The sequence below is a fragment of the Adiantum capillus-veneris genome, chromosome 14 (assembly GCF_014529385.1).
Source record: "Adiantum capillus-veneris isolate H3 chromosome 14, ASM1452938v2, whole genome shotgun sequence".
NCBI classification, from domain to species: Eukaryota; Viridiplantae; Streptophyta; class Polypodiopsida; order Polypodiales; family Pteridaceae; genus Adiantum; species Adiantum capillus-veneris.
In genome coordinates, this window is record NC_140944.1 from 103622987 (window position 1) to 103636481 (window position 13495).

Consider the following 13495-nt stretch of genomic DNA (forward strand, 5'->3'; position numbering starts at 1 on the left):
GCTTTCGGGTGATTGAAGTTAAAAGTTGCAAACTGATAATGGACCTTGTGTATCAAGGATAAGGGGGCGGGTTGGTAGGGGTGGTTGCCCTGATAGTCGATGTAATTATGGTCCGTGGATGATGTCATGGCTCAACATGAGCATGACAAGACCTTGTAATTTTTTGGGTTGATCAATATAATTCACTCACAATTATGAGTTTTGCAAACAAAAAAAAAGGGTTGCAAACTGATTCGAGCACACACGAAGATGACTAAATAGGCAATGTTAGTCGACTATGAAAGTGCATGAAGAGCTGAGTCATGCCAGCATTAGTGGGGTTAATGACTAAATAGGCAATGTTACTCGACTATGAAAGTGCATGAAGATATGAGTCATGCCAACATCAGGGTGTAAGACTCGCACTTGGGTCGCTCCATAGAAGGAAACGTCCTTTTGTGAAGGAGACTGTAATATGCAAGGAATGTGTGAGCTATTTGATTGGTTAGAAAGTAGCTACAAACAAGGAGAAGAAACAGTTGCCGTAATATTATCTTATTATCTAGCTTTTTCAGAGTGCCAATAGGGATATTATTCTCATCCTATTTTGATGCTGGCCTTTTAGAAATTTCCTATCCGGAGAAAATACACCCCCCACTCCCTCCACGGTTCTTACGTGTGACTCTGCCCTAAGCTCGAAGTTGTTGTAGTAGTATAGTTTGAGAAGGCAAACATTTTTCATAGTTTTTCACGCATGGCGACTTGTTTAAAGATTGACTTTTTGAATAAAATATATAAAGGTGAAATTTTTCTCATTAGGTGGATGATCCGTCCTTACGTCAAGCTCTGCAGTCATTTATGATGATTCTACCTACTACTAATTGTTGGCTTTCACCCCCCTCTTTCAAAACAAGGTGAAGATTCACAGTGGCCTGCATGATGTAGGTAGCATGATGTATGTCGCAGAATGATCTAATCAGTACATGAAATTTGTGCCTCTTTGGCACATGCACAATGTGGAGCTGGTCCATATGTGATTCAAGGAAGATCGTTGTAGTTCTTGTCAGTCTCTACTTAATCCCATATTTGGCAAGGGAAGAAGAAAGGCGATTGTAGGAAGGGTTTGGAATGATATTGTCAGTGTTCAAGTCACCAAGATCACATTGTAATTTCCTTGTTGTGGTTGCCAAGGAAGGATGTTACTGCGTCAAGTAAGTTTGACTGTGTACACACACACACACACACATACTGACATATTGTCAGTTAATTTCTTAGTTCTCAGCTTTGTGTATGCTTGTAGGCTTGCAGGTCAAGCATACACAAAGTCAAATTCAATAAACATTAGAATTTAGGACAAAGTGCAAGCATGAGGCCTAGTTTTTGTTGAAAGGAGACTTTTCACAAGCAACAGGTCATAAGAAGCGTTATCCTCAGTGTCGGAACTCAGGACTTGACTCGCGACTCCTGGGTATGCCCTAGATAAGGCTACAATAATTGAAACAGAAAAGCTCAATGGTCAGGTCTTGGATATGCATGCCCTACGTATAAAAGGCTTACGAAATCTTCAGCAATGCAGCATTTTGAAGCTGTAGCAGCTAGCTCTTTGTGTTTTGTTGGATCAAAATTAAGATTCATGTCTACATCCCAAAGAAGCTACATCTCCTGCATGCTCATCATATCACGTCTAAGGATCGATCCCCAATCTAGTCACACTCCCATATCTCACAATGTGGAAGGTAGCAGGTGCCTCCCAATTTATGGCCATCACTGGCGTGAGCATCTCTGACATCAAACTCGCCAAGAAAGCCTGGATCCTCCCTGGTCAAAGTTGCACCATCATCGACCTCATGCCTGTCAACTATGCCTTTGACGTCCAAGCCGAAAATCTCCCCTTCATCCTCCCCACCGTCTTCACCGTCGACCCCAAAGCCGAGAACCAAGACGCCCTCATCAAATACGCTCGCCTTGTCGCTCCCCATGACAAGCACTCCAACCATGTCAAAGACCTTGTCAAGGGCATCATCGAAGGCGAGACACGCATCCTTTCTGCCGCAATGACCATGGAGATCCTCAAAGGCACCAAAGAGTTCAAGCATGAGGTCTTCCAGAAGGTGCAATTGCTGATCATCTATAATGCTAATGTCCAACAGCTTGTTGATGTTCCTGGCCATGAGTATTTCTCCTTTTGGACCAAAAGATACAGTAAGAGGCTACCAATACTGCCAAGGTTAAGGTTGCGGAGGCCAAGTATAAGGGAGATGTCAGTGCCAAAGAGCGGCAAGGGCTTACACATCATAACGCCGTAAGGGTCGATGCCAAAATCTTCTCGATCAAGCAAGCACAGATTGCAAAGCAGCAAGAGTTGCAGACTCCATACATAAGGTTTGGTGTTCAAAACACCAAAACCAAAAAAAACATCCAACCTTTATGTCAAAACAAGCCAACCCTAACACCATGGAACATCCACAAGAGGATCGCTCAGCTATTTGGACCACCTGTGACATGGGTAAGACAAAACACCCAACCATAACCACGATCCAAGAACCCTCAAAGCAGGTCAACTTCCAAGGACGTAATTGAGCACCTGTAAAACTATGCATCCCACATGACTTGGCCTCACCCACTAAAGTTGACTTAGTGCTAGCCTAGCCTCGTGGACTTTTCTCCATTACTAGAGGTGTCATCATCACTAATGAGGTTTGTGGCCTCCTTTGATGAAAGATTGGCCACAATAACAACACTCACATCGGCATCCACGGTACACCCAGATGCAAAAGATCCCGCCTGTGTCCTACACTAGATCCCCTCTCCTGGGTCGTGGAAATAACAGTTCCCCATTTGCAAATTCTCATATAATAATAAGCATGCAATGAAACACAATTTTCACAAACCTATTCTTTTTCCCTTGTTAATCAAGATATGTTAAGTCTTCAAAAAGATAAGACTTGAAGCAAAAATGACAAGAGGAGCCTCGAATTGAATGTTGACAGAAAAAATGATGTTCTGCAGCACATTAAGCCACCAACCCTGCTTATCTAAACATTTAAGTTTTGAATACTTCTCAAAAGAATCAATCACAGCTTATAGCAAGTAAGCACTCTCTAGTGAGTTCTGCTCGTAATAAGGCCAATCGCCATACTTACAAACATCATAACGCATCTATGTCTTTCACTTTTTGTAACCAGTCAACTAAACTAATTAAAGACCTCACAAAACTGCATTGCCCATAAAATTATTTCTTTCTTGTTTCACTACACAGAAACAGTGCAACTAAACTCCCCCAAAGACAATTGATGAGCGAAAAGGAAACAAATTTCTTTGGAATGGTATTTAGCAAAAGGAATCAAAATCACACAAACCATCTCAGTAGTTTCACAAATGCTACGCTCTGATCGTTACAAGATTGACTGACTCCAATGAGTAATCCCTGCTTATGAGTCACACATATAAATTTGCATTTAGCAGCACAAAAAAAGGAAAAACAAAAGCATGTGGGACAGACAATGAGCAACATACATTGCTTTTTTTTGAGCGTCTACAATTTCGAGCTTCGACGCTACCAAGGCAAGCACTTGAGAAAATCAGAGAAGCATCACCTAGCTGATGTAAAACAGCTCTAAATCAAAACGCTGTCTTCATTTGAGATCCAACAGGGAACCTTCAGGGCTGCACCTCAGAAAAGCATTGTTTCTACTGTCCTAAACACCGTGGCTTCAGGGATTGAAGCAAGTCTCCTAATAGAAAAGGAGGTATGTGCCAAACTCTGCATTAATACTTTACTAATCATCCAACCCAAGTTTTCACCAGATTTGGCATCTCTGAGACAATCGCTTAAACAACCTCAGCCACTATCATGATGTACAATATTGTCAAGCCTACACTTGTACCATACAAAAGCCATTGACAAGCAATTATACAGATAATGTTCATGATAATCAAGGCTGCAACCTCTTCAAGCCTGCCCGTGCCTCTTGTGACTTGAAATCCAATGTCAACACACACTCATATGTCCTTTCAGCATCAGCAAAATACTTATTCCTTTCATAGAAAAGACCCAACTTCCAGAGAACTTCGGGTTATTTGGGGTGATTTGGAGGCATTTCTACAAATCAGGAATGGTAGCATCCACATTCCGCGGCTGGCACGTCGGAGGAGAGCATCACACATCTCAGAAAGAATCATGACAATTTCCATATCATCTGAAAGGGCTATGTTCAAAGAATCAGTGGCACCAGGCAAAAGCCCTTGCTGCTCAAGAGCATAGGACTTCATTACATGGAAAGAAACGTCCTTTGGATCAAACTCTATGGCCTTATCAATCTCTAAGTTTGCGTCCTTGGCAAGGTCCCACGAGGTGTTGCGGGTATCCACCTTAAAACCTTGTAGCTTTGATCGCAGTCACTACAAAGCCTAAAGCTTGCTATCATTTGTCAGTCAGCACATGACGGTGTGAAGATGTTCAAAAATATACCCATGTCTCCCACACCATTTTGTTTAAAAGAGTCTCGACTCTTTTTTTCTCTCAGAGGGCTTCCGGTGTACCTGCGGAGGAATGTGATTTCTCTATTAGCTGCACGGCCTTGCTGAAATGATGTCGAGCTAGAGCTTTCCTTTGGGGGGCCCTAGAAACTTTCTGCCCATGCTTTGGACGATCCATACCACGCATACTTATGCTGAGCTCTGACAAGCCCCAAGGCGTCCTCTGCATTCCGTCTCGGGCCCTCGCGACTCCATCCCATCGTCAGGAAACGTGGTGTGCTTACTCTCTACAACTGCAACTGCAGACGGCTCCAAGGAGGTTTTTTTCACTACCTTCTCACTTCAAAAAGAGCTGGCCGTCCACGTGGATGACATCTGTGAAAGGACGCCCAAGGTAGCCCAACACTAAGGCCTGTCCTTAGCAAGCCAAAAATAAGGGTGGGACCTTAGGATCAATGGTGTGCCTCTACTCAAGGCATGCATATGTTGTCTCAATTAAGTCGAGTAAGCTCATGGCGTGGCTAAAAAACACGGGGTCTTTAATGAAGACCCGTCAAGTGATTGACGACGAGCGTGGCACGCGCGAATCTCGAGGAAGATGGACGTCCAACAAAAAACACAAGTCAATGCCCTCCCGGCGGTTCGAACCCACCACCTTGGCCACGACAGCATGGTGAATAACTAACCACACATGCGCATGCATTTCGGTGTCAATAAGGCGAGAAATAGACTATATAACCTAAACTTCTACGGGGAAAAGTAAACTAAGACAAAAAAAAAAACTTGGACACGTTCGTTTAAAATCGGACGGGCGAGCTTACCTCGTGTTTTGGACGCGTAACTGCTCACCATGGGTCGCAGGACGGGGTCTTTATTGAAGACCTCGTGTTACTTAGTCCTGAGGGTAAGTTCGGGTTTTAAATTTTATCCATTAGCAAAGATTTGTTTGTTCAAAGACATGAAACTAGTGCATAGCTTGGTGCTCCTTGTACACAACGTGCTAAGCCCTTTTAGCTCTAGGCCCTTGCCTATAGGTTTTGAAATTTTTTTATCATGTATCCATACTAAGAAAGATTTTCCTAAGGGAAAATCACAAGAAAGAGAAATAAAAAAATAGCACATGTGGTGCAGCTACTTTCTCTTGAATGTTTTTCCGAGTATGCCGGTGGGAAAGTCCCATGTATAGAAACGGTTGGAAATAAAAATGTCCTATGAACTTTGACAATAGCGGAATTAAGAGGATTAGAGTGAGTATTTTTGTGAGGTTACTTTGAGAAGATAGAGGGTGAACTTAATTGATGGAGTGAGTATTTTTGTGAGGTTACTTTGAGAAGATAGAGGGTGAGCTTAATTGATGGTAGCAACATGAACATATATAGTACTTAATTAACTTGGCATGAACAATACTTTTGCAAGAGAGAGAGTATTAAAGAACATGACAATAGTTGAGGACTCGATTTACTTGGAGCCGATCCCTCCTCCAAAAGGCGTTTGTATTATAGATTCTCTCATCAAGAGAGAGACTTGATACAATACAATCTTTGTGTTCCTTGTGACCTAGGTGATGCAATGAAGATGGAAGGATTCATGCATCATGAGCATAACATAAACTTTGTAAAAAGCATTAACTATTCCAAGCCTCAGTCCCAAGGCGTTTAAGGGTGGAGAGAGCTAGCGACGGGGAATGAGTGTAGGGAAGAGAAAGAAGAATCATCCATAGGAGAAAGAAATAGTTCCTCACTTATCATCACTCTTCTTGCTTATCCTAGCATAATAGCATAGAAATGAAGATGAAGAAGATGGCAAGCTCAATCATTGAAGCATGTCTCTTGGTTGGATTTGCATTCCATAGCCAAGAATACTCGTGTAGGCTCTCCACTTCTCAAAGGAGATGGAGCTCAGCTTGCACTTTGCACTTCTCACAATGAGCTTGGCTCTTGTTTGGATTTGCATTCCATAGCCAAGAGTTGTTGGTGTATGCCTCTACTTCTCAATGCTTGGAGAAGGAGATGGATTTTTTCTTGCACACGTGAATTGTGTGTGTGTGTGTGTGTGTGTGTGCAGCATTGTGTTAGAGTAAAATGCAGCCCTCTCTCTCATCTTGGGCGACCCCTCTTGCTATTTGCTCATGCTGGCCTCCCATTGGCTCGTGTAAAGCTCACAAATTAGAAGCATAGTTGATAGACTTTTGACAAGTGTCCCCCTTTACCCTTTTGTGAGAGCTTTAGGTAATTAAATAATTCAATTAAAATCTCATTGGACCTCTTAGTCTTCTGGCCAATAGGAACTAGGCAAGCCATTGGGCTGCTGGATACTCATTGGACCCCATGGTAGGCTTTCCAATAGTCTTATATGGAGCCTAATTTCTATTAGTTCTTTTATCAAGAATTTTTTAAATTGATTAGACTAAATTTACTCTAGTCTAATTCTCATTGGTCCACCTCTATGGCCATCCAATAGGATTTGAGGGGAGATTGGGAGCAATTGGGCTAAGAGCCTGGCATGTGTCCAGTGTTCCCTTTTTGTAAAGGAGAAGCCTTGGAGTGTGTGTGTGTGTGTGTGTTTCTCTCTCATCCCCTACAATAAAGGCTCGACCCCTCCTTCCTAGGGATGTGGGAAGACTTTTTAGTCTTCCTATGACCATCCAATTTTCCCCTTGCTTTGGTCATTGGATAAATGAGTTAATTTTTGGAACCTTAGCCTATGGAAGTCTCAATGGAGCTGAACCTTAGGTATTTTAAGCCCCATTGAGGCACATTGCTCTTTTTCAGGCTGTCCCCCCTTTGGATCCCTATTTTCCCTCCTTTGGATCCGTGACAAAGACCGATCTGGAAACCTTACCAATATTTTTTCTTTTACTCCCCTGGTACTTCCTTATATTAAATGATGAGTTTAACATGAGGAAATCATTTGAGAGTATTAGATATTAGTTTTTATGACATTAATTGGTTTTGTGGAGAAGATCAAAATCTACCTCTCTTACTTCTTTATTTGAATGATCCAAGTCCATAGGTAAATTTTCACTTAGAGGAGAGTCATTTCCAAAATTCTATAAACACAGATATACAAACTAGATATATAATATTCCAAACAATTTCTTGAATACTTGAAAATGTGGTACAAAAGCTCAATGTACAAAACCTTACAACTCTACTAATAAGAAAACATGATCAATAACATTGTCATGTCAAGAATTGTTCTTGCCACAAGGGGATGGTAATTGGATTTTTGTGAACGATCCATTGATAGGTAGCACTGTAACCTAGGGGATTGAAAAAATAAAATTTTAGAGGACATAAGATTGCTAAATTAAAATCAAATAAAGACTATACATTGCCATCCTTCGATTTTTGTGGATGTACCAACTTATACTCAATAGATATGTTGCTTGATTGCATGTATGCGGATGACCCGTTTGGACTATTGTTAGCCTTGAGATGTAAAAAATCTACTCTTTAGGAACTTAAGTGTATGTAAGCAAATTCAAAATAAAACCTAGCCTCTATTGGTGCTTCATAGCACTCCTTTGCACTTTCGGTGGTTGAGTGCACACTTGTGAAGAGAAGGAAGGGCTTTCCTTCTTGGAAGGCTAACATTACCTTATTAATAGTCTTGGGAAAAGAGAACATAATTGACATTCAAATCCAAAGAAAATGTGAGACTTACAAGTAATTCCAAGGAGGATTTACTTTCAAGCATTTTCAAATACACAATAGGAACTTCTATGACTTGTCCCTAAACACAAGGCATTTTTTGTGAGCTTAAAGCTCTCATTTTTGGAAACAGTTGCACATTAGATATCACATTCAAAAGAGATACTTACAACATGAAAACATGACACTTACATAACTCTTCCAGGGATGTAATATCCATGTGCATCTTGTTTGATAGATTCTATTTCCACCTTCCACTTTGCATAGGTATTTGCATCGTAGGACTTTGAAAAGATTGTACCAATGGCAATCTCCTTGGTATCTCCATCTAAGAAAGGATTAAAGACATACTGTTGTTGCACACCTTGAGGAAACAAGCCATATCTATAGCTGATGTTCTCATGCGAGAGGATTTTAGATGAGCCCATGATGGAGACCATACCTCGTGAGATCTTGTAGGAACCTAGCACTTATCACCCATGGTTGCGACACTTTTAAGAGGGCTCACACTCCGTTGGTATGTATCCCTTTTGATTATCCACAAGTCTTCTTGGTGCTTCCATACTATCTAAGCTATCTTGAGTTTAATTTTTGTTGTCCTCCAAATCAGTGGTTAGAGAAGGATACCCTCTGCTATTTTCACTAGAGAATGGCGTAGATTTGAATTGCAAATAGCGTCTCTGCTGATTTATCTTTTGAAAGATCACTTTCTCCAACATGTACTCACCATCTTTGTCCCCAATGCCTCCAAAAGATATCAATGTCTTCCTTTTGCACCGTACAAACTCTTCAATTTGTTCTCTCATCTCTTGTCTTTACTACGGTCAGTATTTATGAACTTTTCTAGAGTGAAGAGGCCCAGGTCATTCTCATACCATTTTCCAATCTTCTCTAGATTTTTGTTATATCTGTTGTGTTCCCAACTATAATTATTTCTAAGAAAGGATTTCTCTTGAGCATTCTTGAGATGAAATTGGTGGGGGAGGCTGAGAGAGAGACACTTGTTTCTTGGTTGGTGGCTTGCTTTGGATAAGAGTCCATTCATCTTGCAATTTAATGTTGAAGAGCTCACCTTGTCATTATCATGGACTTCTCTTGCGGTAAGGAGACCTTCGAGGTCGACAATTTCTCTTGTGACCCACTATACAATGCAACTTGGTGTCGAGGTATGTCCACTCCCAAAGATTCCCATGAAGGCCCATACATATATAGAAGACTGCTTTTGTTGATGTTACTCTTGAGTATGGTGCGTGTGTATCGATTGGAACCTAAAAAGCCTTTAACAAATTGAGTAATTTCTCTTACATTCCAGTGATTCATGCCTACTAAGCACTCCTTCTCCATGTTTTTATGAAAGAGAAGGAGATCTGTAAGAGAAATATAAGAGCTAAGCACAGAATTGACCTCTATTGGAGGCATGTGAACAATTGCAATAACTATGGCATCTCTCTCTCTCTCTCTCTCTCTCTCTCTCTCTCTCTCTCTCTCTCTCTCTCTTAAAAGGTGAACAAAGGCCTTTCTTTAGAACACCGTTATCTATTTAGGGAACCCGCTATCTATTATTTAAGGTAAACTCTGCCCTTTTGTATATGAATCCGGCTCTTGATACCCACCCTTTAAAGCTCTAGTAGTGTTTCTATATTACCTTTAAAATCTCAATCTCTCTCTCTCTCTCTCTCTCTCTCTCTCTCTCTCTCTCTCTCTTACCCAAGTGCAATAGATTGGTGTCTTAGCTCTCTGATCACACATACCCCACACGGTTCCTACTAGTAGCACTTATAGATTCATCTTATTATCTCCTTTTTGTACCCAAACATGGTATCAAATTCAGTAGTTACGGATTGTTCTCATAGGTCATTTTGTCTTCCTAAAGACGTCAATATATCATTTTCATTATGTCATTTCATCTCTCTCTCTCTCTATTTTATATATATATATATATATATATATATATATGTATATATTATATATATGTATATCATCTCTCTCTCTCTTTCTCTCTAGGTTTCCCTCGCCTTCTAGCCAAATAACGTCAAGCCTCCAACCCTGGTATCTTTTTTCATCAGCCTTGATTAAAAATCAGCATTAAACTGTATACTAGCCATAATCCTTCAATAGCAATTGCACACGAGGACGTAATAGTTGGAAAATTGCTGGGGAGATCAGTTGCGCTTGCGAGCAAGATGACATAGTTGAAGGTGGCCAGGGCCAGCTCAATATGATTAGGCATGCACAATATGCTTTTGGGAGGGCCGGCTGGAAGTGCATGCGCATTGCCATGTGATGATTACATCAAGACTCAAGACGAGAGTGGGGCACCCACCACAATCCACTTGCACAGCAACTCCTCCTTTCTTTAGTAGTAGCATCGCGTGCTATTGCTCATGATATTTCTAAAAAATTATAAGGGTCTGGTGCTACTTGCAGCGTGGCCTATTTGATAAAAACGTTGTGTAAAATACTGTAGCATTAGCGATTCCCCAGGCAATTTCAAAGGGCTGCTCATGGAAAGGGCTACTCACAAACTCCACGCCCTCCAAGCGGCACAATGCTACACATCTCCTTCAATGCCACCAAGGTGAGCTTAGCCTTTGTAATCATGTGAGAAGCCCAAGGCTTTGACAGAGCTGTCAAGAATTTCCAGGTTTGTCAAACCACCCATCTCGAGCGTTGCAAGCACCACTACCACCACCATGTGAGGACTCATTAGATCAAGGGGTGCATCCGATCAAGTGTAGGAGGCTTGCGCGCAGAAACAAGTTTATTGACTAGCAAATCTGGTAAGAAAAAACCTACACACACACACACACACACACACACACACACACATATATATATATATATATATATATATAGAGAGAGAGAGAGAGAGAGAGAGAGAGAGAGAGAGAGAGAGAGATGAAATGATATATTAACATCTTCAAGAGGCCCAAATGACATACGGGACCATGATACAAATTGGTAAATCTCATACCATGTCTACAAAATGCATTGTACTTTTATCCTATACTAGTACTTTATGTTTGATTCTTATTGTTGAATATCTTGATTCAATACATTCAAAGTTTCTAAAGGGTCATGGAAGAGAACTCGCAAAGTGTCGTAATTGATCGAGGCGAGGTTGTGAGAGTTGCAACCCAAGATGGATTGCAATCATCCCAGCTAGTTGCAAAGGCGATGGGCAAATATGTTGAGCTCGACGAAAAGTTCTAGGAGAATTGGATGGCCAAGCATGAGTTAATTCAACGTGAGGGACCATTTCCTTGGGTTTCCTTGTGCCGACTTCATGGTCACGAAGCTGTCCAAGGGGATACAACATTGACGACTTGGCACGTAAGTTTAGGCATCATGGTTGGTTACATGCCAACTCTAGGAGATTTTGTTGCCTCAAAAAAAAAAGTACAATGAAGACATAATTCAAGTAAGTGATCAAGAAGAAAAGAAATGGGATGAGTCTTTTTGGCGGGAGGTCAATCATCAATTTGATCAAGAGCTGTCTGCATCTCAATCATGGGCACATCTTGTTGGTTGAAATTTGGTGGTATGGGATGCAAACCATTGCTTGAAGGCTTTGGACAAGGGAAGTCAGTTCAGGTGAGGAATTATTTTTAACCTCAACATGTATGTATCCTATTTACTATAATTTATTAATATGGTGAATGGATTTTGTGAAGCTTGCCATGATCATGCCTCTATGTAGTGCGTGTTAGGTGTACAATCACTACCTTCTCGGAAGATGAGGAATGCTTTATGTTGTGTGCCTTGGATTGTCTTCATAGGTGAGAAATGTACCTTGGCGTACATTTTGAGTCTTAGAGGTAAATCATATCGTAATTGTCTAATGTAAATGGATTTTTCTGCTAGTTTGACACAAACACATATCAAGAGGACGCTTGCAAGAGTGGAAATGATACAGTAAAGTCTCCTGAAGCTATGTACTAGAGGTGGTAAGGGTACTCTTAAAGAAGTAGTGCAAAGTCCAGATCGCAAGTGTAAGGGTCCCAATGAGAAGAAAAGAGGTAACAACTTGGAAGCAAAGCATGGAGTAACAAAGAAAAAACCACCACCAAAAAAGATAAAGGGCAACACTACACGAACACAAATGGAAGATAAAGATGTGGGTGCATTGGAGGATTTTTTTCCATTTCATCTTCCTGTACATGCTAATATGTTTCATAATACAGTTGATACATTTAATGGTCGTAAAAACTCACATGGAGTATGATAAGACGGTTTATAGAAAAATTCAAGCCCAAGGTGGATTCTATGATGATGCACTTATCTCACTGGTATGGATCGGCCTTCCCTTTGGCTTGTACCCATTTGAAGAGGAGGATATAGTGCCAACTTGGAATGAATGGGATTTAGAAAATCTGAAGGTGTCAGTTACCATTGCAACAGAGTTCTTGAGCCACGATGGTTTCTTTGTTACTACTAGTGGTATCGATCATCAATTTGAGATCGTGTCACCTATGATGGGTAAATTCAAACTTGAGTATGCACATAGTATGTTCTTGGAAACTACAACCCAATGCAAAAGGATCTTTTGTGGGAAAGTGGAAGAGGTAAGTTAAAACCACTTGAGGATTAGGGTTATAGAAGTTTCTTAAGGCTAAAACTCCAATTTAATCTCTTAATGCTATTTTGCAGGTTTCCACTGTAGTAATTACATTCTTTTCTCATCCAAATTGTACTCGTGAATTAATTTGGGAGCTGGCATTACTAAAATTCATGAAGGGATCTTTCAACAACAAGTCCGATACATTTGTGGAGCTACCAACATGGAAGCTAAACCTCACACTAGATGAAGAAGGCAATGCCTTGCATGGTGCAACTGAGAGACACATAAACTTTTGTGGTTTCCTAGTTTTTCTCTGCAGTCAAGAAGGGTAAATCATAATAGATTGTTTTGTTGGGGTTGCAAATATGGCCAAAGTGTGTGAGGTCTTAGACCGGTATTGTGTGAGTATTAAGATTGATGAGAGGTGCCATGAACATTGGCTCTATGAGATAGGTGATCTATTAAAGGTTTAGATGGCTTGAGACGTCAATTTCATCAAGTTTATAAGACAATTATGATTGTTAAATTTTTTTTTTTTGTGAGTATGTATCTTTGAATTGTGATTGATGAGCACATCCTTTTGCTGTTGAATTTCAATTTTCATATTTGAAGAGTTGTTGAATACATTTTTCTTCCATTTTTTTATATCATCATACCAAGCAAAGTGAAGAAATTGTGTATGTGTTATAGGACCAATGGAGCCATGTGGTGAGGATAGCAATCAAATATTGACATGTTCATTCTCAGAGAGAGGTCCCCTTTCGCAAGGTGAGCTTGAGAGCTGGATGTTGAGCCTACAATCCAATCTGGATAGTTTTCATTC

At 40.7% G+C, this 13495-nt stretch overlaps 1 protein-coding gene and 2 pseudogenes across 3 annotated transcripts; 2 read left to right on the top strand and 1 right to left on the bottom strand.

Moving 5' to 3' along the window:
* The first annotated feature begins 1736 nt into the window (after positions 1 to 1736).
* On the top strand, positions 1737 to 3836 carry LOC147442867 (flotillin-like protein 3 pseudogene; annotated as a pseudogene).
* A 78-nt stretch (positions 3837 to 3914) lies between these two features.
* On the bottom strand, positions 3915 to 4687 carry LOC147442868 (uncharacterized; annotated as a pseudogene).
* A 5910-nt stretch (positions 4688 to 10597) lies between these two features.
* Positions 10598 to 13192, top strand: LOC147442869 (uncharacterized). Of its 3 annotated transcripts, none has more exons than XM_086529728.1 (4): positions 10598 to 11705; positions 11786 to 11890; positions 11976 to 12676; positions 12762 to 13192. In XM_086529728.1, exons 3-4 carry the CDS (start codon positions 12227 to 12229, stop codon positions 13002 to 13004), a joined length of 693 nt encoding a protein of 230 aa, XP_086385854.1. In that variant the 5' UTR covers positions 10598 to 11705; positions 11786 to 11890; positions 11976 to 12226; the 3' UTR covers positions 13005 to 13192. The 3 variants fall into 3 exon arrangements, with proteins under 3 accessions (XP_086385854.1, XP_086385855.1, XP_086385856.1); XM_086529729.1 differs by having other exon boundaries at positions 11812 to 11890; XM_086529730.1 differs by lacking the exon at positions 11786 to 11890.
* The last annotated feature ends 303 nt before the right edge of the window (positions 13193 to 13495 follow it).

Bases quoted from the DNA above. Each gene is read 5' to 3' on its own strand.
- LOC147442869 (XM_086529728.1), top strand. From the start codon at position 12,227: ATGTGGGTGCATTGGAGGATTTTTTTCCATTTCATCTTCCTGTACATG. The intron at 12,677-12,761 runs GTAAGTTAAAAC...GCTATTTTGCAG, and splicing joins TTTGTGGGAAAGTGGAAGAG to GTTTCCACTGTAGTAATTAC.